This window comes from Chaetomium globosum, genomic scaffold (assembly GCF_000143365.1).
Source record: "Chaetomium globosum CBS 148.51 scaffold_1 genomic scaffold, whole genome shotgun sequence".
In the NCBI taxonomy this organism is placed as follows: Eukaryota; Fungi; Ascomycota; class Sordariomycetes; order Sordariales; family Chaetomiaceae; genus Chaetomium; species Chaetomium globosum.
In genome coordinates this window covers 2,966,216-2,986,359 of record NT_165976.1, presented here as the reverse complement: position 1 = coordinate 2,986,359, position 20,144 = coordinate 2,966,216, and the positions used below count along the sequence as shown (strand labels likewise).

The following is a 20,144-nucleotide window of genomic DNA, read 5'->3' as shown; positions in this document are numbered from 1 at the left end:
TCGCTATGGCTCGGTTTGGGGTGAGATGTGGAACGGGAATATATTTCCTTGGCTTTTGCAGTGAAGCGAGGAATGCGAGTATGATACCAGCGTGTTTTTGGTTGCGCAGCTACTCTTCTTTTTTTCGCGACGTGTTTCTTTCCTGTGACATGTTTCCGGAGTTGTTACCTATCTGCGATTTGAATTTATAAAATGGGGGACGGAAAGGGTAAATCAACAACCGACCCTAAAAAGAAAAATCGGAAACTCGGATGGTGGTAGACAAACAACAACACCGCCAACTGGTTCATCAACGCGGCCAAAAAAATAGCAAAAGCTCACCGGCCAGCCCCCTCTCATTGGGTACCAGTTAGGTGCGTTAAGTCAGCTGCCTGGGAGAGGGAGGGTGGTCCGGTTACGGAATCCCTATTTTTTTAAGGGATTTGCTCCGAAACCCCGGGGGCTCGAACCTACCACCTTTGGATATCGGAAGGAGGCGAACTTCGACCCGGGGTTTAGAGGACCACCGCTGGTAACCACTGAGCCACCCGTTGGGGTGGGCGGTGGTCCTCGTTGGAAATTAGGCGCGCGGACCGAGTATGTATAGCACGGGAAGGTACTCGTGTGGCCAACGCCGTGAATCACAACTTGACACTGTGCTGGGTGGCCCGTCAACAAGATGATGGCAACGCGTTTGTGATGTTCGGGGGAGGTCTAATGTCTTGCAGGTTGCAGTGCTTGGATAACATATCCTACCTACATGGTATAACCTGGGGCCTGGACTAGGAGTCTATTACATACCTATCCCAATCACCCTACATACTACGCACAACCGCGCACCAACCTCCCTCAGTCAATACAATCATCCCTCATCCTAAACAGCGTGCCAAACACCTCATCGGCCTTGGACCTCACCGCATCATGATACCACGCATTCGTCTCCCTGACCTTAATCCCCCTCACCAACGCCGCCGTCTCCCTCGCCAGCTCAAAATCCACATACATGTCATCGACATAACTGACGGCATACACAGGCACCTCGTTCCGCCGCAGCTGCGCCTCGTCGTACAGGTCCTCGTCCCACTCGGTGGTCGCGGCCAGGATGTCGGCCGCCGCCCGCAGCACCGCCAGCTCCCGCCCCAGCGTGCCGTCGAAGTGGAACGGGTACACCATCTCGCCCGAGAAGTATAGCGGCTCCGTGGGTGGGGTGTTCTGCAGGAAGGTGGTTGGGTTAGCAAGCCAGGCGAAGGGTTTGAGGGCCTGGCCGACGCGCTGGGCGGCCCAGTTGGACGGCGGGGCGCCGGTGCGCTTGGTGTTGTAGATGGCCTCGTGGAGGATGGCGTAGACGGGGTGGGTGGGGAAGGAGATGTGTGCTTGGAACTCGGCGAGGGCGGTGTAGGTGAAGCGGCCGACTTGGTCGAGGTCGGCGGTGAGTCGCAGGATCAGGGAGTGGATCTCGTCGAGCCCGCCGTGACCACCGAAGGAGAGGCCGAGGGTGAGGAAGAGGGGGACGGTGAGGTTGCCGCCGGCTGGGAGGGGGGTGTGGGGTTGGGATTGGATGTGTTCGGCGATGCGGCGGACGGCGGCGATGTCTTCGGGGTATTTCTTGTAGTAGGCGGCGTTGCGCTCGATGAGCTTTTTGTAAGTAGCGGTGTAGACCTCGTCGGCGGTGCGTTTGACCGGGGCGAGGCCGCCCGTCAGAAAGGCTTCCCTGAGGCTTTGGGGATATTTGGAGAGGTAGGTCAGACTGACGAAGCCGCCGAAGGACTGGCCGAAGATGGACCAAGCTTTCTTTTCCTCTTCAAAGTCCGCCGTCAGGCAGAGTCGAACAGCTTCTAAGTCACGCACAATGTTATTGGCGCGGAACAGCTTTAGGTAGTCGGCCTGCGCCTGGGGGTTGCCTTGTGATAAGACAGAGTCAGCGTTGATGGGTGTGCTGAGCCCGGTGCCGCGGTAGTCTAGATACAACACTTGATAACCACGGCCGAGAGCAACATGGGTCAGGGCATGAGTCTGCGGGGTACGGTTTCCAAAGCCCGGTCCGCCTTCGAGGTAGGCGAGATAGGGCAGCTTCTCCTTGCTTGCCAAGTCCGAGGCCGAGAGTGGGATGATGGGACGCTCATTCTTCCTGACACTGCGACCGAACAGCTTTAGGGTACCTGCTTCTGGACGGGCGTAGTTCTTTGGCACCTCGAAGAAGAGCTCAGTGACGAGGAGCTGACCTAGTATGTGTAAGTGAAAGGGAGAAAGCAAAGACATGGACAGTGGTTAGAGAGACTCCTACCGGGGAGAACATAAGCCCGCTGGCTAAGGAGTCGGGCGGCCTGGATAGCAGCCATGTTTGGACGGGTTGCCTGCTTCAATGGACGATAACTGTTCCCTTGCACTTCGTGTGGTGTGGGACGTGTGTTGTGGGACGTGTGTTGTGGGACGTGTAATGTCTGATGTGCGATCTCGGGTTTAGGCGTTGTTGGGTAATTGAAGCTTCACAACAGACCAATCAACTCAAGGACACATTGAGACTTAGAAAGAACAAACGAATCAGATGTATTCAGTTGCTCGTGGTCTGGGAAGGAAGTGCCCGAAATTACAAAATCCGATTTTGGGACTTGACGGGCGCCCTTGCTGCTGCCTGTCTTGCTAGTTGGGTAACGGTAAAACGGCAAGGAAATGGCCAAACCTACAAGAGATCAGAAAGACAACAAAACTATGAAAATAATATCCTGTGGAAATCTGGCGGCTTGTTGTGCTGGAGAGTTAGTTAAAGGCTTAAAGCCCAGAATCCGGGGTGTTTGGCTGTAATCCGTAACGGCCCCCGCTTATTGAAGCGGGGATCGACAACAGCAGGTCGGCATAATCGGAGTGGGGCCGGGACGGGGGTCCACTGGACGTGAGTTATTGCCGAGGGCACGGAACGGCTTAACGTGGTGCCTGCCACTGATGGTGGGGCTTCCAGCTCTCCCCAAAACTCGGAAAAGCCTGCAGGCGCAGCTCGCAAGCTCGTCATGCAACCAACCAACTTTGGAAGCTGCCCGAGCAACTGGCGCAACTAATGTGACATGAGCAACATCCAACTCATCCAGACTCTGACCGAGTCCTTTGTTGCGCTCTCGGATGAAGTTCAGTCGCTGATTGACCGCAAGACCATTTTAGAGCACAAATTGCGTTATGCGCACGAACAGGTATGTCGAATGCTATTTTTTTTTTTCCTTTCCCGCCGCTTCCGTGATGATTTCTTTAGCTCTAGATCTGGAGCTGTCTCCCAAGAGGATGACAGCAAATGGAGACAACTTTAGTGTCTGATCCTAACCAATTCACACTCTCCGACTACGCGAATTGAGTCAGACAGTCAGCTAACTCGAAGCTTGACAGTACCAATACCTCGCCGATAAGTACGCGCCTGCCGTGCCCGAAGTAGCCGAGACGCTGGTAAAGCTACAGCTGCCCCCAGATCTTCACCAACCTGTCGCGGCGGCAACCTCGGCCGTACCTTTGCCGAAACGTAGCCAGCCCGGAAACAGCCAGCACCAGGTCGCGCTGCTTATCAGGGCGGGCCGCAAAGCTGCTCAGGAACTCGTGGCCGGCATCGTCAGTGCGAACCGAGGCGGGGAAACCGGGGAGGCCGACGAACAGCCAACGTCACTAGACATGGATATCGTAACATCGGTGTCGACCGTCCTCGAAAAGGACTTCACCGTGGAAGGCAAGAAAGGCGTATTAGCCTGCCCATTCTCGGCCCTGCCGAATCAAGACGGCGGCCTTCTCGAGGGCGTTGAGCGGGTCGACAGTCTTCAGGACCCAGCTGGCGCAGCCGACCACTCGCCGCACAAGTCATCTGACCCCATCTGCGCTGCCATGCTCAACGAGACGGCCGATCCGTCTGTGTCTGCTCCATCCAAGTGCCCGATTCGTTTCCTAGACAAGCATTCGCCTGAAGAAATTGCCCACTACGTTGAAACGCACAAGCATTCGATCCCTCGAAGCCATGAGGTCTGCGTTAGGCGGTACCAGAAAAACGAGGAGCAGATCAAGAAGCTCGATGCCAAATACGGGAGCCTTGTGAGCATGGTCAAGGACCTGAGCCATCTCCACCGTCCGATGATGCCGCCCTCAAGGCAGGACCAGAGGGACTCCGACAGAGCGTCAACCAAGAGAGTAGAAGATTGGACACAGACGGTTGTGGCGGGTGATCCGGAGCCAGATAGCGACAAAACATCAGTAAGTGATGAGCGCGAGAGCCGCTTTGACCGCCCCATGAGGGACGTGCGGGTTGGGGAATCGCCTAGCCGGCCATGGGGGATCTCAGTACCCTTGGACGCGGGAATTCGGCAGCGTGAGCCATCACCCAAGCCTGTAGGCGACCCTGCGCGGGCGCTTAAGGAACCGATAGGCCCTCGAAAATGCCCGTTTGATCATACCAAGATGTTCCCGGGAGCAAAGCGAGAGGATGTCGTGGTGGATGCTCCGGTCGAGGCGCCGGCCGCCCCACCCAAGATCGAGGTACCGCCGCCGAACACGCCGCAACCCACGTTTGTTAACCTCCCCGAGGTACCGGCATCAACTGAGGGGAAGGGCGATCGCCCGCAGGTTGTTTTCAACATTTCCGGCCCTGTCTTTATTGGGTACCCGATGGAGCAAGCCATGGAGTTTATGAAGCAGTTTCAGGGACACTGATGACTCTGGGGTAGGCGTGGTTCGGTGATTTCTTTGGTGGTTTATTGTTTCGCGAGCACGGCGTTCGGGCAGCGTACCGGAGATACCACTTGGGTGTTCTGGGAGGTATTTCGTCGATGGTTACAGCAAGATATACTCCAACACAATGTTTATTTGACCTTTACAGACTGCATAATGCTACTCCTCTAATAACTGTTGTTCCTTCTATTCACACCCAACCCTACGTACCTGGTAAACGCCTGTCAACTCCAACGCCACTGTGTGAGAACCGAGCAACCAGCAGAACTCTGAAACCGCCAAGTCTGAATCTGGCAACGATACCTATTTCGTTGCGCCGTTTATGCCTCCCTTCCCGCGCCCATTCGACCCAAAGCCGTTGCCCGCCGGCTCGTCGTCCCAGCTATCGTGATACCCATCTCCCGAGGCATCCCACAGCGAGATATCGTCGTCATCCATCAGCGCGGCAGCATCCAACTCGTCCGGATCCACCATGCGCCCGCTCTCCAGATCGTCGCCCGTGATGCCCTCCTCCACCTCGTCGTGGCCATCCAGGAGCGCCTCGCCCGCTTCGAGCTGGGCCTCTCGCGCCAGCTCGGCCGCCCGCGCCATGGTGCGCCGGTAGATGAACAGCCCCACGCTGAAACCCAGCAGCCCAAACGCGGCCATGCTGATGTAGTTGATGGCACGCGAGGCCCCGCTCATCTTGTCGCCCGGCTCGGCCAGCTGCGAGAGCTGCCAGCCGATGAAGACGTGCACGAGGAGTTTCGGCCTGTGTTTGGTCAGTTAGTGGGGGAGCCATCACCACCAGTTAGACGGCGAAGAGAACTAAACAAAAGTCAAGAAAAAAAGGGAGAGAGAGAGAGAGAGAGATCAACCTACGTCGCGGCCAACGTAGCCAACACGAACTGCCCGACCCCCAAACTCCCCACCGTCGCCAAAAACCCATTACTCAAACTATACGGCAACGGACACAACCTAATCATCACCAACACCCCCAAACCATCCCTCCTCAGCACCTGGCCCAGCGCCACGAACCTCGCATCCGCCCCCACCAACCGCTGCACATACCCCCTCAGTACCCCGCGACTCGCCGCGAACGCCCCCGCCGAGCCCACGACGGTCGCGCTCGCCGCCAGCGGCCACCCGGCCGGGAACCCGTACACGAACCCGGCCAGCGTCACGCACGTCGAGTAGCCGATCAAGGGGGGGAACCCCGTCGCGACTGTCGCCAACCACAGCGGCAGCCAGCCGAGCGGGCGCGCGCGCCAGGTCTGCGCGGCGGCGCCGAGCGCGACGAGGATGGTGTGCGAGTAGATGAGGAGGAGGATGGTCAGGGTGAGGATGAGGAGTCCCGAGAGGGAGACGAGGATTTGGTAGTGCAGGGGGAGGGAGGCGTAGAAGTGGGTGTAGCGCTGGTAGAGGTAGGTGAGGGTGGTGAGGGTGGTGGTGAGGAAGGATTTGGTGGTGGTGGTGAGGGTGGTGATGGTGGTGGCGGTGGTGTGGGTGGTGCTGGCGGTGCCGGGGCGGCCGGGGGACAGGCGGCGGACGCCAGGGGTTTTTGGGCGCGGGGTCCAGGGGGGAGGGGGGAGGTTGTTGGTGTTGAGCTCGGTGGGCGTGTCGGTGGAGGGACGCGTGGTGATTATGGTTGGGGGAGAGGTGGCTCGGTTGGAGGAGGCATCGTGGAAGACGTCGTCTCCTTGGGGGGGAGGCATCGCGGTGGGTGGTAACGTTGGTTTATTTATTTTATTGATCCTGCTGCTTGTGCCGGGTCGTGTCTATGTACGGATGTGACCGGGGGAGCCGGGTCGGCGATGTCCCGGGAAGGGCGTGCTGTTTCTGGTCGCAAACACATTTTCTACTTGAGCATATCGGGGGTGTCGATGTTCATTGTAGGTCTTGTGGGATGTAGCGGTATCGTGAATTCGAATTGGTTGCTTTGGTGTTTGGTGTTGGAGTCGGTCCAAGTAGAAGGTGCCGGGAACAAGAAAAAGGGACGGGTTGATGAGGTTCCATGTCAGATTGCCAGGGGTCCGGCGGGTCGGAACTGGCCCAGACTCAGCCACGGGGCCTCGCTTTGAGAGCTGATTAGAGAGCTGACGTGCCCAGACCAACCAGTTCCAATGGTGCGGTGTGGCACAGAGTTTATGCAGGCTCCCTATGCTGGATCTACATACATCAGCGGGAGAATTTAGATTGGCAAAGTCTAACAACACTGGTGCTGTGCATGCAACATCGGGAAGCCAAAGAGGTGCAAGGCTGTGAGTTGCGCACTGTAGGATCAGCAGGGGGCTACATCATCCCGCCCGGAAACGTCATTGCCAAGGGCGAGGCCCACACTGTCAACTTCTCTCTCGGCATGGATTAGCGCAGGGGGTCATTTGGTTGCTTCATATCTCGAGTTCAAGACTTTTACTTCTTTCTGTTTAAAGGTGTAGCTACGGCCCCCTGAGGAGGCACCAGTAAACCCACCCCGATGTCCGTTTGTCACCTGCCCCTGGCACCCGAAGGGCCCTTGGGTGGTTCCTTGGTCGCCGACGTGTCCCTAACAAGCAGCTTGACCTTGCCCTCGCCGATCTCGACACCTTGGGATAGGATATCCACCTCCTCCTTGGCCTCGTCCTTCTTCATCAGTGCCTTGCCGTCTTGCGAGAGCGTGCGGTCCCAGCTGCGCGCGTCGATGCCCAGAATCCCCCCGGTGCTGTTACGGTCGCCGGGGACCGAGAACTCGCGGTACGCGTAGCGCCATTCGTTGAGGAAGCCTCGGACCGCCTTGCCGACCTTGTCCTTACCATTCTTGCTATGGTGACCGGTGCCCGTGATAGCATAGATCGGCCGGCTTTCCGAAGCGTTCTCCGTCAGGATGCCTTCGAGATATTCGACGGCTTCCTCGGGGTGCAGCCCGTGCAGGTCCACGTAGATTTCGGGGCAGTCACCCCTGGCCTTGTTCCGCTCCTCGTATAGCTGCTGGGCCGCCTCGCGATGAGCCTTCCGCATGAGATCATTCTCGCTCTGCCCGCGCAGACTGAGCGCCTTGGCGGCTCGCGCATCGTTACGATTCCAGGCTTGAGCAGCACTGTTTCATGTCAGTATTTGACCCATCCCGCTGCATCCTCCTTTGGCTACATGACAAACCTTTGAAGAAACTTGTTCCGGAGGCCACCGTGCTTGATGGCCTCCTGTCTCGCCTTGAGATACGCCTTGTTGGCCTTGTCACCAGTTTCAAGCCATGGAATGTGCTTCGGGTTCGGGATCGCCTGGGCAGCCGCGCTGTTTTCCCCGTTGCGGACGTTGGTCGAGCTGCCGTTGCGGGGAGCCCTACGATTTGGCACAGCCGGAGTCGGCGTTGGCGACATCTTGACAATGTCCGCCAGCGTGCTCGGCGTAAAGTTCTCTTTAGGTCCGTGGCCATGGCCACCTCTCTTACCGTGGTGTTTCTTGCCCTGCTTTACTATAGCAGCACCGAGTGACGGGAATGCATCAGCATCATCAGGGGAAGGGGCAGACTGGGTGTTATCCTTTTGCTGATGCCGGCTGCCTGGCCGAGATCTGGGCCGGTCGGGGTAGGCATGATGACCCTTGAATCCCGGTGGGAGGGGTCACACCCAATGTCGGGTAGCTGGCAGTAGTCGCAAAGAGTTGCTCTGGCGTGCCCGGTTGGAGCGCCGGAAAGTTGCTGTAGTCCTGCAGGTTCACCGTGGCATGCTGTGTTGGGGGCGTGCCGGAGCCATCGATGTGTAGCCTGTTGACGAGATGCGAGGGATCATGCGAGAAAATACAGGTGCTGCCGGCAAGGCAGTTGCCCGCAACCCAGTATCTAGGCCATGTCAGTTCCGAATTAGCCCCGGGGCTTTCCCGCAACTCACTTGCAGATATGACTGCTCAGGTCATGGCTAAATCGGCAGTCGGCCCGCAGACACTGGCCTGTGGAAAGATAGAACTTGCAGATCACGCCAGACTTCTGCTGGTCTGCCGGGGTGCCCGGGCGGCCATCGGGGCTCAAGGTCTTTCCGATAGTGACTCGGTTCTCTTCAGCCTGAGCAGCCAACGCAAGGTTGTCCTGCACCTGCGTTTCCATGATAGCCGCGACGGTGGCGCCGAGGTCGTAGCCGTGCATGGCGAGAGCGGCGCTGATCTCATCGTCCGACTTGGTCTGGCCGAGGATCGACCGCAGCATGTCGTAAGGGGTCATATCCGATTGCTGCTGCGTCGAAACAAACTCGGGCGCGCTCACGTTCAGCCCGCTAGAGCCGCCAACCGAAGATGTCACGCTGATTGCGTCATCGCTCACGAGCCAGTCCACATTGTCAGACTGGTAGTCGCCGAAGACCTCCTGCGACGGGGTGTCGTCGTTGGCAAATTGGTAGGCGTTCAGGTTCGGGCTGTGCGGCACGGGGGCAGCAAACGCCAGCCTGGGAGACGGCCGCGGCGAGCCAAAAGGGGACGCAGTCGAAGACTTTGTCCGACTAAACGGTGTGGGCATGAAGCCCGGCGGGGCAAGAGGACTCACGCCCAGCCGAGGTGAACTCGAGAGCGGGGTTCCAGAGCCGCGCCACGAGGCCGGCGACGGCCGCCGCAGGATGGTTTGCCGAATGGGGGGCGGCGAGGTTGCGCTCCCCCCTCCTTCTCGGTATCTCCATAATGCGTCTAATATTGCATTTTCTAACGCTTGCCCAGTCAAGCTAGTTTTCACTTTGAGCAACTCCTCGAGCCTGTCCGTCTTGTCCTCGTCCTCGATGTTGGGGTCCTGGAGAATCGGGAGGCAGATCTCGTATGTCTCGTCGGAGACCATGGTTTCGGCCAACGGAGGGTTGGAGGGCGTGGTGGGTAGGTAGGCAAAAGTCGTGGAAACGGCGGTTTACTCGGTGGCTAAGAAACGTAGTTGGGGATTACTCTGACGTTGGGGTCAAAGGTATTATGTTTGAGACGATCGGTGAATCGGATCAAAGGCGAAAAAAACAAAGCACAAAGAAAATCGATCGAAGTAACGAGGGGGGAAGGAAGCGTGACTGGGCACGGCGTATGGATGTGGTATGTGTCTGGTCAGCAGCAGCTATGTCGGGCGTCGAGCGTCGAGCGGAGTCGGTGAGCTGGCTGCCGCGAGCCCCGGGGTCGGAGCGGCAGGACGACTGACGATTCACTGCGACAACACAGGCGCGGTACGATGCGTGTTCCAAAAAGAGTAGAGATGACGGTAGTAGTGGATATCTAGTCGCATGTTGTCATCGAGGGGTGCCGACTATGGTCTCCAAGGGGGGAGTTGCGGTTGCGAGCAGGGGATCGAGAAACGGGGCGGTGGATTACGCGACACGGTGGTGTATGTTGGGAGAACCCCAAAGTTCAAAGAAAGTTGGCGGTAGCAATGGCCCCCCGCAAGGGAGAAGAGAAGGGAAACGTAAGATGGTAGAAAAGAAGCCGATCACTACCTATTGCCTATCGAACGCGAGGAGTGCGAGAGCGCCTCGACAGCCCCCGTGTTCAGCTGCGACCGAAATTAGGAGCGGACTGGAAGGAGATCTTCTGGGGCACCCGCTATCCGGACAGCTCCTGAGGACTGGGCTGCAAGGTGCTGAGGTGGTGGGTTCTGGGGGCCGCCATGGGCCAGGTGGGGCTGTGATTACAGTGCAAAAAGAGATTATAGTCACACAGTGCGTTGGTCAGGCGCCCCGCTGTGACCCAACCCACCTTTCTTTTGCTGGCTGAGCCCAATCCCCACCTATGGCATGGCACCACGGCGACCGAGCTGAAAGGTCGGCTTGTGATTGATGCAACTTGACCTCCACGAACAGAAGTCTTCCATCACCTCGGTCACCTCGGTCATGCACGTAGTTCCATAGGTAGTTACATGACCTGTTACTTTTTGAAGGTCAAAATATGTAAACAGCCAGCGATTGGTTATGGTGAGAGTTCAACGACAGGAACCATCACCACACACCATACCTATAACTATCGAGAGACCTCCCAACCCACCAGTTTAACCTGACCCAAGCAGGGGGTCATAACCCGTGCGGTTTACCCCGAATCTCTATGTATTCTGTATGCACATGTTGCAAATAGCTCGAGGATTCCCTCCCCTTCTTCAATAACGAACTGTGTCACAGAACTATGCGCCCTTGAATATTTGATAAATCCTACCTAAGGTATCTCATCGTCTTCATCTCCGAACCCGAACCCAAAGCTAAACCCCGTGTTCTTCTTTTGCGGTTGGTCTCCAGAGCTCTCGTCATCGCCCACCACGGAATCCCAACGGCGTTTCTTTTCAGCCAACTGCCTAAGCCCCGCCTCGAGCAAGTCAGGTCGCTCTTCTTTCAAGCGGCTGATAAAAAGACCATACGGGTCCGCAACCTCGCTTTCAAACCCAGACACTTGGTCTGCCTTATCCTTCAGGAAGGACATGACACCACCAAGGTGAGTCTCAGGCACAAAATTTTGTGTGAGAGCAATTCCGTCCTCGAGGTTCACCACGAGATGCCACCAGCCGCTCGGGACATGAAGAATCTCGCCCGCCTGGCAGATGCCTTCTCTGCACTCGGGCAACTTGCGGGCTTCCGAATGGAACTCCAGCAACCACTCGGCAATGCTCAGCGGACTCGTGACCTCGCTACTGTCTTTGGAAACAAACACGCCGGGTACGGATGCCGACGGCGGAAACATGATCCAGTATTTGGCGCCCTGGATGACGGCATTCCAGGCGCTCGTCGCATTGGGGTCTTTGTGGAAGGTAGATCCGCTGCGCGCGGGTCCGATAATGAGCCACCGGTGGGCTGGCCGCTCGGCCCCGAGGAGTTCGAAATAGTCAGGCCCGAAGCAGTCCGGCCTCTGGTATGCCGCACCTTCCTCCTTGCCAACTTTCAACGACATCTTCTCGGCAAACTTCCGATCGAACAGGTAGAGGGGGCTCTCATCCTGGCTGTTGCGCATGTACTGATGGTAGGTTTTGAACGACCAATCCACCGCTTCCGCTCGGAACACGACATCCGAGTACTGGGAGAGGAGGCTCTCCAGTGTCCATGACTCGGTGACTGACCAAGCCTGGATGCATTTGGTGAGAATGAACGGCTTCTTGCTCCACTTCCCCGCGAATTCCTCGTAGGAGAGATTCTCGAAGCGATCAATCTCGTTCGCGGCCGGAATGTTCTTCGTGTATTGGTTCAGGGAGATATGACTGCAGACGAACGGGCGGTGCAACAAATCAGAGAAAACACTACTGCAGTCGACCCGTATGTTCTGCCCAGGAGACAAGTTCAGAACCGTCGCCCTCCAGGTTCCTCGCCACTCGAAAACGGACTTGTTGCCAAGGTCTGATCTGGAGCACCGTCAACAGATGTCCGCACGCCTTGTACCGATACAATGAGCCGCTTGGCTGGGACGAAAGGGCAAAGTTCCGCAACAACCTACGTAACCAGGGAAGGCTAGTAGGTGGAAGGACGAATCCGCAGCCGTGACCTGAACGAGTCTTGAAACCCAACCAGTACGAACACACGAAAATCAACATACCTACCCTGACACTCTACCCACCTCTGCTTCGTACTCGGTGTTGCGGCGGAGTCTACTGCCATATCACAGGGTTCAGATGTGAATAACTTACTCTAAAAAGATTGCCTTCCATATGTCGTCAGCCATGCAGCACGCAAAGAGAAACTTGCATGTATAGCCGAGCAGCCTCAAAGTATGCGCATCTAAGTATTCCAGCAGCTGCATGAGCATTTCGTCTGGCAGAATTTGCAGCACGCCTAGGGACCTCCGAGCGTCCTCGCCGCCGCTCGAAAAGTACTTGTTGCCTAGCGGTTTGACACCGAAGGGGTGTGCTGGCACGGAAGAACCGAGGCTGGGCTCATCTTGACTGTTGTTGGGAATGACTGTAACCGGGTGACTCAATGGCTGACTCCCATCGCCCTCCTCTTCGAAGGCGCAGCTCCGACTTTGCCGCTGACGCGAGGGTAGCATGATGAGGGGGCGAGTATGTGCGTCAAGTATGCGTGGAGGTATTGTGTAGGTGCCTCATAGGGCTGGTGGTGGTGTCGTCCAAAACCGAACCGATCAAGACATCATCATTCCAGTTGAAAACCGTAAATATCGTCATGGACTGCGGGGCAAAAATAGAATGATGGTTCTGGCTTGCAGCTGCTACCCGCCGCCGAGCTGGCTGGCTGGTGGGGGGTGGGATGGGTGACTGATAAGACTTTTTTGACCTGTGCGCCACCGAGGAAAAAAAATCGATAAGCCCCACTAACCTTGTTTGGCCTTGGGCGGGGTTGCTGCCTAAGGCCATTGCTGATTCCGCCCCGCCAAAAGGAATTTTTTATCGCTGTCCACCCCAGGTCAGGCTTTCCTCTCTCGATCACCACAACTTCAGGAATCACCAAACTTTCAATCACCACGTCCTTTCATAGATTCACTTGTTCTCAGTTAGAATACTGGGAACTTTGAGTCTATATAGTTTTCCGGTAAACTTTCTTTTTTACCGATACATTCTGCAGCACTCGACGAGTCGCCTGCGGATTTTTTTCTCGATACCCCACCATCATCTTCTGAATTTCTAGATCTAAGCCGGGCTTGGATCTGGAAATTTTTGCGAACACAACACCGCAATTATGGCCACTGACAAGGGACTCGAGGATGTCCCCGAGGGTGCGTTTATTCCTGTTTTTCACGGCGAGGAGATTGCATTGCGACTGTCGACGAGCACTGCGACAAGAGTTCACCAGTCCTTCGATCCCCGCCCCCACCTGACGATTGCACACAAAATATGCGAGAGAAAAACCGGAACATGATCGCTAACAAACCTTTGCGTTATAGGACAGATCGAGTCGAACTACGATGAGACGGTCGATTCTTTTGACGACATGAACCTCAAGTCTGAGCTGCTTCGCGGTAAGAGCTCTCTTTCCAACGGCGGTCTGCGGTGGCAATTGGACATCCACTGACATATCCAAGGCATCTATGCTTACGGTTTCGAGCGCCCCTCTGCTATCCAGCAGCGGGCTATCATGCCGGTCATCAAGGGTAAGACAAGTCATCCCTTTGTCGAGGAAACATGACCATCGGCCGCTAACACGACAACCAGGCCACGATGTCATTGCCCAGGCTCAGTCCGGTACTGGCAAGACGGCTACTTTCTCTATCTCGGTCCTGCAAAAGATCGACCCCACCGTGAAGTCGTGCCAGGCACTTATCCTTGCTCCCACCCGTGAGCTTGCTCAACAGATCCAGAAGGTCGTCATTGCCATCGGCGACTTCATGAACATCGAATGCCACGCCTGCATCGGTGGCACTAGTGTCCGTGACGACATGAAGGCCCTTCAGGATGGCCCCCAGGTGATTGTCGGCACCCCCGGCCGTGTCCACGACATGATCCAGCGGCGCATCCTCAAGACCGACCAGATGAAGATGTTCGTTCTTGACGAGGCCGATGAGATGCTTTCGGTAAGTTGGAATCTTGGGCATCCACCTTGATATCATTCCTCTAACAATGAACAGCGCGGTTTCACCGAGCAAATTTACGACATTTTCCAGCTGCTGCCGCAGTCCACCCAGGTCGTTCTGCTTTCCGCTACTATGCCTCAGGACGTGCTCGAGGTCACCACCAAGTTCATGCGCGACCCTGTCCGCATTTTGGTCAAGAAGGACGAACTCACCCTCGAGGGTATCAAGCAATTCTACATTGCTGTTGAAAAGGAGGATTGGAAGCTTGACACCCTGTCGGATCTCTACGAGACCGTCACCATCACCCAGGCCGTCATCTTCTGCAACACCCGCCGCAAGGTCGACTGGCTTACCGACAAGCTCCAGGCCCGTGACTTCACTGTCTCTGCCATGCACGGTGACATGGACCAGACTCAGCGTGACCTGATCATGAAGGAGTTCCGCTCCGGCTCCTCGCGTGTCCTGATCGCCACCGATCTCTTGGCCCGCGGCATTGATGTCCAGCAGGTCTCCCTGGTCATCAACTACGACCTTCCCGCCAACCGGGAGAACTACATCCACCGCATCGGTCGTGGCGGCCGTTTCGGTCGTAAGGGTGTTGCTATCAACTTTGTTACTGCCGATGACGTGCGCATGATGCGCGAGATCGAGCAATTCTACAGCACCCAGATTGAGGAGATGCCGATGAATGTGGCGGACTTGATCTAAGCGACCTTTGCGACTCGGACATCATATACTCTTTCTCTTAGCATACCTCACACATTCCCATTCCATCGGCATCCGCAACCTACATAGTACTGACGGGGGACGTGCTGCGGTCTTCTGGTAGAAAGAGGAGGGAGCTGCTCGGCTGCAGGGGTTTCTTTTTTCGCTCTTTTTGTGGGGGCGTGGCATCTGGTTGTCATCCACAAAAGCTCTGATAGTTGATAGAAGTTTTGGCGCCTGCACCTTAATTAGTGAACGGTGTAGGCGCTACGGTGTCTATCAAGGAAGGCTGGTCTGCTCTTTTTTTCTCTAGTTTTGCCGGCTTTTTAGTGCCATATGTACGCAGAGTCAGGGAGGTTACCAAAAATGCGACCTAGGCTGATACCACAACTGTATGAACTTTAACCATTGTTTGGCCGTATGGTGTGAGTGTCTTTTTGGTGGTCAAGCCCAGGATGCCGAGCTGACCGCTGGCCGCTGGCTGCTGGCCGCTGGCTGCTGGCCGCTGGCCGTTGGCGCTTGGACAAAGAGGTACATAGTTATGTGGGGCATATCCTGGTGGCAGGCAGGCTCAACTCGCCTTCTCCGTTCTCCAACCTTTTCCAACAACTTAACGTCACATACCATTGACAACGCAATTCCTGATCATTCGCATACAATGGATCGCGCCCTCGACCGAAGTCTCGACGATATCCTCGGGGATCGGAAGCAAGTACGTCAGAAACCTACCAGCCCCCCCCCCAGCTGCACTCGACAATCAATCGTGGCTATTATCCGGCGGTCAGTTAACACAAGGCTGCAGAACAACAGCAGAGGTTCTCGCGGCGGTGGCCGTCGTCGTGACAGATCCGACTATCCTAGAGATGGCGTCAGAAAGGTACGCACCCACGATAATCCCGGCAAAGCTTCGTGCCACCTAGTCAAGAAGTACACGAGTGCTCAGATTTGGCCGTCGGGCAAGAACACGGCTAGGTTGATTGAACCCTCTCTCCTCCCCTCGTGTTCTTCCCCTCGATCATACAGCACATGGTTCGAACGACGCAGCTATGCGCAAGACATTGTGTGCGCGTGTTTGCTTCGCGGCGGGCTGAATGCACGCCACCTCGGCCAAACCGGATCGGATCGCGACTTGGGGGAAGGTAACCGCTCCAGCTTGAATCTTGCCGGCTAACACGCTCCCGATCGTTCATTTGGCGGGACAGTCCTTCAGAGATGACACGCCACGCAACCTCGACTCGTACGTATCCCCGATTAGCGTTAGGAGGATTGGCAACTGACGTGGTGGTTCAGCGAGTGGGTACACGACAAGTTCGAGGACCATGGTTTGTTCAAAAGAAATGGCATTCTCGTTGTTGGTCAATCCTAATGCTGCAGACAGGCAGCCGACGCTCCGGTCCCAGGCGCCGCTACTCACCCGACCCGTCAAGGTACGACAAGACCAACCTGCTCTCGAAGATCTGACTCTGACTCCCGCAGCGACGTAAGGGGCAGCAAGCTCAGGGTAGACAACATCCACTACGAACTAACCCAAGAAGACCTTGAGGTACTTCCCTCCTTCTCAGCCCTAGCCCTCGCCACGACTGACCTCTCTCTCCTCAGGGTCTCTTTTCCCGCATCGGCCCGGTCGTGACGCTCGACATGAAGTACGACCGCGCCGGCCGGTCCGAAGGCACCGCATTCGTGACGTACGAGTCCCCCCGCGATGCGGCTCAGGCCATCCAAGAATACGACGGTGCCAACGCCGCCGGCCAGCCGATTCGTCTCACTCTCATGCCCAGCGGACCGTCCATGTCGCGCCGCGGCAACCCGTTTGACTCGGTCGTCACCGGTGCCGGCCGCCCGCTCGCGGAACGCATCACCGTGCCCGGACAGGGCAGGTCCCGGTCGCTCTCACCGCGCAGGGCCGGCAGAGAGTCAGATGAAGAAGCTGCCCGCAGGGGTGTAGATCGGTACAGACCGCGTGGTGGAGGTGGCGGCGGTGGATCTGGGAGGCTGAGTCGGTCTAGGAGTCCGATTGGTAGCGGTGGCGGTAGACGGCGCGATGGCGGCGGGAGGAGGCCTGGCGGCAGGAGAGACGGTGGCAGGGGACGGGGTGACAGAGGCGGCGGTGGCGGTGGCGGTGGCGGTGAGAGGGCCGAGAGGGGCGGGCGGCCCAAGAAGACGCAAGAGGAGCTGGACGCCGAGATGGAGGATTACTTTGCCGGTGGAAGTGGGGGCGCTCAGCAGAACGAGGGCACCGCTGGGAGCGCTAACGGTGCTGCCGCGCAGCAGCAGGATTTGGGCGAGGATATTGACATGATCGAGTAAAGGGGATGGAATCGAAATTGAATTGGTGGGGGTATATCTCGACTAGGAACTATTATGACATGGACGGGCTTTTGATGGAGATAGACGGATGGATTTCTGAGCATACGGCCGGCTTTCGATCCATGTATAAGATGCCCAATTCTGCTAGTTATCCCACCGTTCTTGTGCCACGTCTCTGCTGTGGTGTTTGGCACGTTACACTATCTAGTGTTAGGGGGTTCGCCGACCTCATCCTTATTATAGAGCCCGGAACCATATTTTGATCTTTCTGGCAGGAATTCCTCTGTGGTTTCAAGATTCGTTCTCATCAGCTATATTGGCTTCCCACATCCTTTGACCGTCTTTCCAGCCGCCCGGCATCCTCCAAGTGTTTATCCCCTGGACTTTCTTTACACATCTGGCAATGGGGTGAGAAAGGAACGGGTGATCTGTCTCAAGTGCCAAAGATGACGTTTTATCTATACTCGTACAATCCACCCTACCACGTACACATGCCCAGGGCGCTCGCCTAAGCCAGCAGTGCATCCAGCATCTGCTTTGAGCGGACCATCAGGCTCTCCGAGGTCTTGTTGAATACATACAACCACAACAACAAACAATCCCCCACAGACAGCTCGACCCATCCACCTCCTGGCAAACAAAGCCGTTGCTGTCGAACGCCTACACGCTTCCCAACCCTTTACACCCTTTGCACCCGCCCCGGATTGGCCCGCGCGACAAAGTACGACCGCGGACTATCCAGCTTGGCCGCAATCTCGGGCAAGCCACGCATGGGACCGCGGGAGAGGAAGACGCCCGTGGCGGAGACGGCGCCGAACAGGCTGGGGTGGTCGGTGACGGGGTTGACGGGGCAGGGGTCGATGACGGCGCCGGGGGTGCCGAACGCGCCCGTGATGGTCGCGGACGACTCGGCCGGGTCCCAGTCGCGGCTCCAGGCGGCGAGCGCCTGGGATGGGGTCGGGTACGCGGCCTCGACGAAGAACTGCACGAGGGAGCCGGGCGGGATCAGGCTGTGGGCTGGGCCGGGGTTGCCCAGACCGTGCGGGCGGCGGCTTTGGAGGCGGGGGAGGTCGAGCGGGGTGCCGTGGTAGTTGGGGTCTTGGAAGAAGGATTCCTTGAAGTTGTTGAGGGTGTGGTGCTCGTCGGTGGCGAGTTGGGTTTCGGGGTCGAGGGAGAGCAGGCCTTGCTTGGCGCCCCAGCCACCGCCGCCGCTTACTGGAGGTCATGGTTAGGGAAAGTAGACTTAGCGGTTATGGGGGGCTGGTGGTGTTTACTTACCGACTTTGTGGAGACGGCAGCCGGAGATTAGGAGCGGGTCTAGTTTTTTGGCCGTGTCTCGGGCTAGTGCCCATTCTACGTCGGGGTCGTAGCGGTCGACCGGTAGCGGAGTTAACGGGTCGAGGTACCTCGTGGTACGGCTCGGAGGCATGACCAGGGCCCAAACGGCGATGTGGGCTTCGTCATGGCTGCTGTCGTCCCGGAGCCGGCGGGGTGCTCGGAGGAGCTTGGGGATGATGTACTCTAGCTGCTGTGAAGGCGGACTCGGTCGTCCGTCGACTTCGATCTGCGAGAGGATGTTGCCCAGGCTGCGGAGGACTAGGGCCGGCGACGTCACGGGGACGAGATGGGGACGCACTGTGGTCAATGGGTTGGGGGCTTCGAATTGCAGGTCTTCTATTGGAAGGACGACGGTCTGGCTTGTCCGGTTGAGCTTCTGGGTCAGCCTCGGGGGCTGGTGTGTGTTGGCAAGCCACCGGCTCTCGACAAGCGTAGTCGGGCTGCCACTGGAGAAGAGGGTCTTGGCGAGAGGAACATGGACAGCCAGTTCGGCCAAGTTGGCGGGTGACCGTTGGAACAAGAGCGAGGGCCGTGAATCGGCCTCGGTGGCGAGCTCGGGCTCAAAGGAGGAGGGGAGCAGCTTGGAGGTTTCTCCGCGCAGGACCGAGATTCCTTCTGACGAGGAGAAGGCGTCGATGCGGCGATCGTAAGCGGGGACCTGGTCGACGGCGGCAGCCAGGACGGATATCTCTTCTCCCTGGCCGCTGGTCATGCCCGAGGCAGTGAGCATGCGGGCGACAAAGGCATCGTCATGTAGCCAGCCGGCCAGCGACTGCGACACCAGGATGACGGCGCCACTGTGGTATGTATCCCTCGGGGGCGGGTGCCCGAAGCGGGGCCCCAATGCCAGCCAGTTCTCAACGCGGGAGATGGCAGCTCGCTATTTTCATCTCTCGGAAGCTGTTTAGCGTGGGCTCATTCATATTCATAGGTATCGCAGGGTTCTCAAGCGTCTCAGGGTTGCTTCTCTTTTTTTCTTTCTCACCTTGAGCTCGGCTGCCGCGGCGCGTGACGGGTCAAAGTTGACTGTTATGGCGGACAATGGCCACGGACCGGTGGGTCGGGGCTTGAACACCCGCAAAATGGTTTTCCCCATCACTATTACTATCTTATATAGCCGATGGACTGGTCTCCCGCCGAGGAGCTTGAAAGTCGAGGTTCAAATCCAGGGCCAATCTGTGCTTGGTTGTGACGTTTGCCAAGTCTGGTTCCTTGGCACAGTGATACTACGCAATATTCTCGCTTACACCCAACTGCACCACCTCACCAACTCCTACCAATAAACTAAACCATCAACCACCAACTATCAGTCCCTCTCCTTCAGATAATCTTAACATCCTTGAGACGGACACCAACCCCCTACATCCCCATCACAAAACCCCAAACCCGAACCCAACCTCAACCACAGTACCACACACTACAGACACCACACACCACCCCACCACACCATCCTCCACATCCCAAACAAACACACCCCAAACACAACCCAACCCCAAACCATGGCCACCAACTCCAGCCGGGGCAACCCCATCGCCACGACGGACGGCCCGCCCGCCCAGACCCGCTCGTCGCCGCCCCACGTGCCGGAGTCTCTAAAGCGTGCGATCCGGAGCGAAGATGCTTCGGCAGGAGCAGCGGGGGACGCGGCGGGCTTGCACGCGTCCGGGGAGGATGTCGAGGCCAAGGCGCGGGGGGGGTACGTGAGAGGGTGGGGGGAG

The 20,144-nt window shown here is 57.3% G+C and overlaps 9 protein-coding genes across 9 annotated transcripts in view; 4 read left to right on the top strand and 5 right to left on the bottom strand.

Annotated features, from left to right (window-relative positions):
• The window catches only part of CHGG_00969 (uncharacterized protein), a gene marked incomplete at both ends in the record, with an annotated part of 2,166 nt that extends 2,082 nt beyond the window's left edge, over window positions 1-84 (top strand). The window contains one exon of the mRNA XM_001220189.1: window positions 62-84. Coding sequence (XP_001220190.1) covers window positions 62-84 — 23 coding nt within the window. The remainder of the gene's footprint in view (window positions 1-61) is intronic.
• Window positions 85-828: 744 nt separating this feature from the next.
• Window positions 829-2,318, bottom strand: CHGG_00968 (uncharacterized protein; the record flags this gene model as incomplete). The annotated part of the gene is made up of 2 exons (XM_001220188.1): window positions 829-2,201; window positions 2,264-2,318. The coding sequence occupies 2 exons, from the start codon at window positions 2,316-2,318 to the stop codon at window positions 829-831; spliced, it is 1,428 nt and encodes a 475-aa protein (XP_001220189.1).
• A 720-nt stretch (window positions 2,319-3,038) lies between these two features.
• Window positions 3,039-4,653, top strand: CHGG_00967 (uncharacterized protein; the record flags this gene model as incomplete). The annotated part of the gene is made up of 2 exons (XM_001220187.1): window positions 3,039-3,161; window positions 3,352-4,653. The coding sequence occupies 2 exons, from the start codon at window positions 3,039-3,041 to the stop codon at window positions 4,651-4,653; spliced, it is 1,425 nt and encodes a 474-aa protein (XP_001220188.1).
• Window positions 4,654-4,974: 321 nt separating this feature from the next.
• Window positions 4,975-6,365, bottom strand: CHGG_00966 (uncharacterized protein; the record flags this gene model as incomplete). Its single annotated transcript, XM_001220186.1, has 2 exons — window positions 4,975-5,422; window positions 5,533-6,365. The coding sequence occupies 2 exons, from the start codon at window positions 6,363-6,365 to the stop codon at window positions 4,975-4,977; spliced, it is 1,281 nt and encodes a 426-aa protein (XP_001220187.1).
• A 772-nt stretch (window positions 6,366-7,137) lies between these two features.
• On the bottom strand, window positions 7,138-9,442 carry CHGG_00965 (uncharacterized protein; the record flags this gene model as incomplete). Its single annotated transcript, XM_001220185.1, has 4 exons — window positions 7,138-7,726; window positions 7,786-8,199; window positions 8,517-9,284; window positions 9,354-9,442. 4 exons carry the CDS (start codon window positions 9,440-9,442, stop codon window positions 7,138-7,140), a joined length of 1,860 nt encoding a protein of 619 aa, XP_001220186.1.
• Window positions 9,443-10,785: 1,343 nt separating this feature from the next.
• On the bottom strand, window positions 10,786-12,597 carry CHGG_00964 (uncharacterized protein; the record flags this gene model as incomplete). Its single annotated transcript, XM_001220184.1, has 3 exons — window positions 10,786-11,815; window positions 12,152-12,202; window positions 12,293-12,597. 3 exons carry the CDS (start codon window positions 12,595-12,597, stop codon window positions 10,786-10,788), a joined length of 1,386 nt encoding a protein of 461 aa, XP_001220185.1.
• A 647-nt stretch (window positions 12,598-13,244) lies between these two features.
• Window positions 13,245-14,784, top strand: CHGG_00963 (cell cycle control protein-related; the record flags this gene model as incomplete). The annotated part of the gene is made up of 5 exons (XM_001220183.1): window positions 13,245-13,281; window positions 13,450-13,524; window positions 13,588-13,656; window positions 13,718-14,076; window positions 14,131-14,784. The coding sequence occupies 5 exons, from the start codon at window positions 13,245-13,247 to the stop codon at window positions 14,782-14,784; spliced, it is 1,194 nt and encodes a 397-aa protein (XP_001220184.1).
• Window positions 14,785-15,439: 655 nt separating this feature from the next.
• On the top strand, window positions 15,440-17,088 carry CHGG_00962 (uncharacterized protein; the record flags this gene model as incomplete). Its single annotated transcript, XM_001220182.1, has 5 exons — window positions 15,440-15,493; window positions 15,567-15,658; window positions 16,072-16,103; window positions 16,156-16,208; window positions 16,381-17,088. The coding sequence occupies 5 exons, from the start codon at window positions 15,440-15,442 to the stop codon at window positions 17,086-17,088; spliced, it is 939 nt and encodes a 312-aa protein (XP_001220183.1).
• A 679-nt stretch (window positions 17,089-17,767) lies between these two features.
• CHGG_00961 (uncharacterized protein) overlaps window positions 17,768-20,144 on the bottom strand; it is a gene marked incomplete at both ends in the record, with an annotated part of 6,996 nt that continues 4,619 nt past the window's right edge. Inside the window, 4 exons of the mRNA XM_001220181.1 lie at window positions 17,768-18,303; window positions 18,367-19,306; window positions 19,412-19,492; window positions 19,901-20,018. Of these exons, the coding sequence (XP_001220182.1) occupies window positions 17,768-18,303; window positions 18,367-19,306; window positions 19,412-19,492; window positions 19,901-20,018 (1,675 nt within the window). The remainder of the gene's footprint in view (window positions 18,304-18,366; window positions 19,307-19,411; window positions 19,493-19,900; window positions 20,019-20,144) is intronic.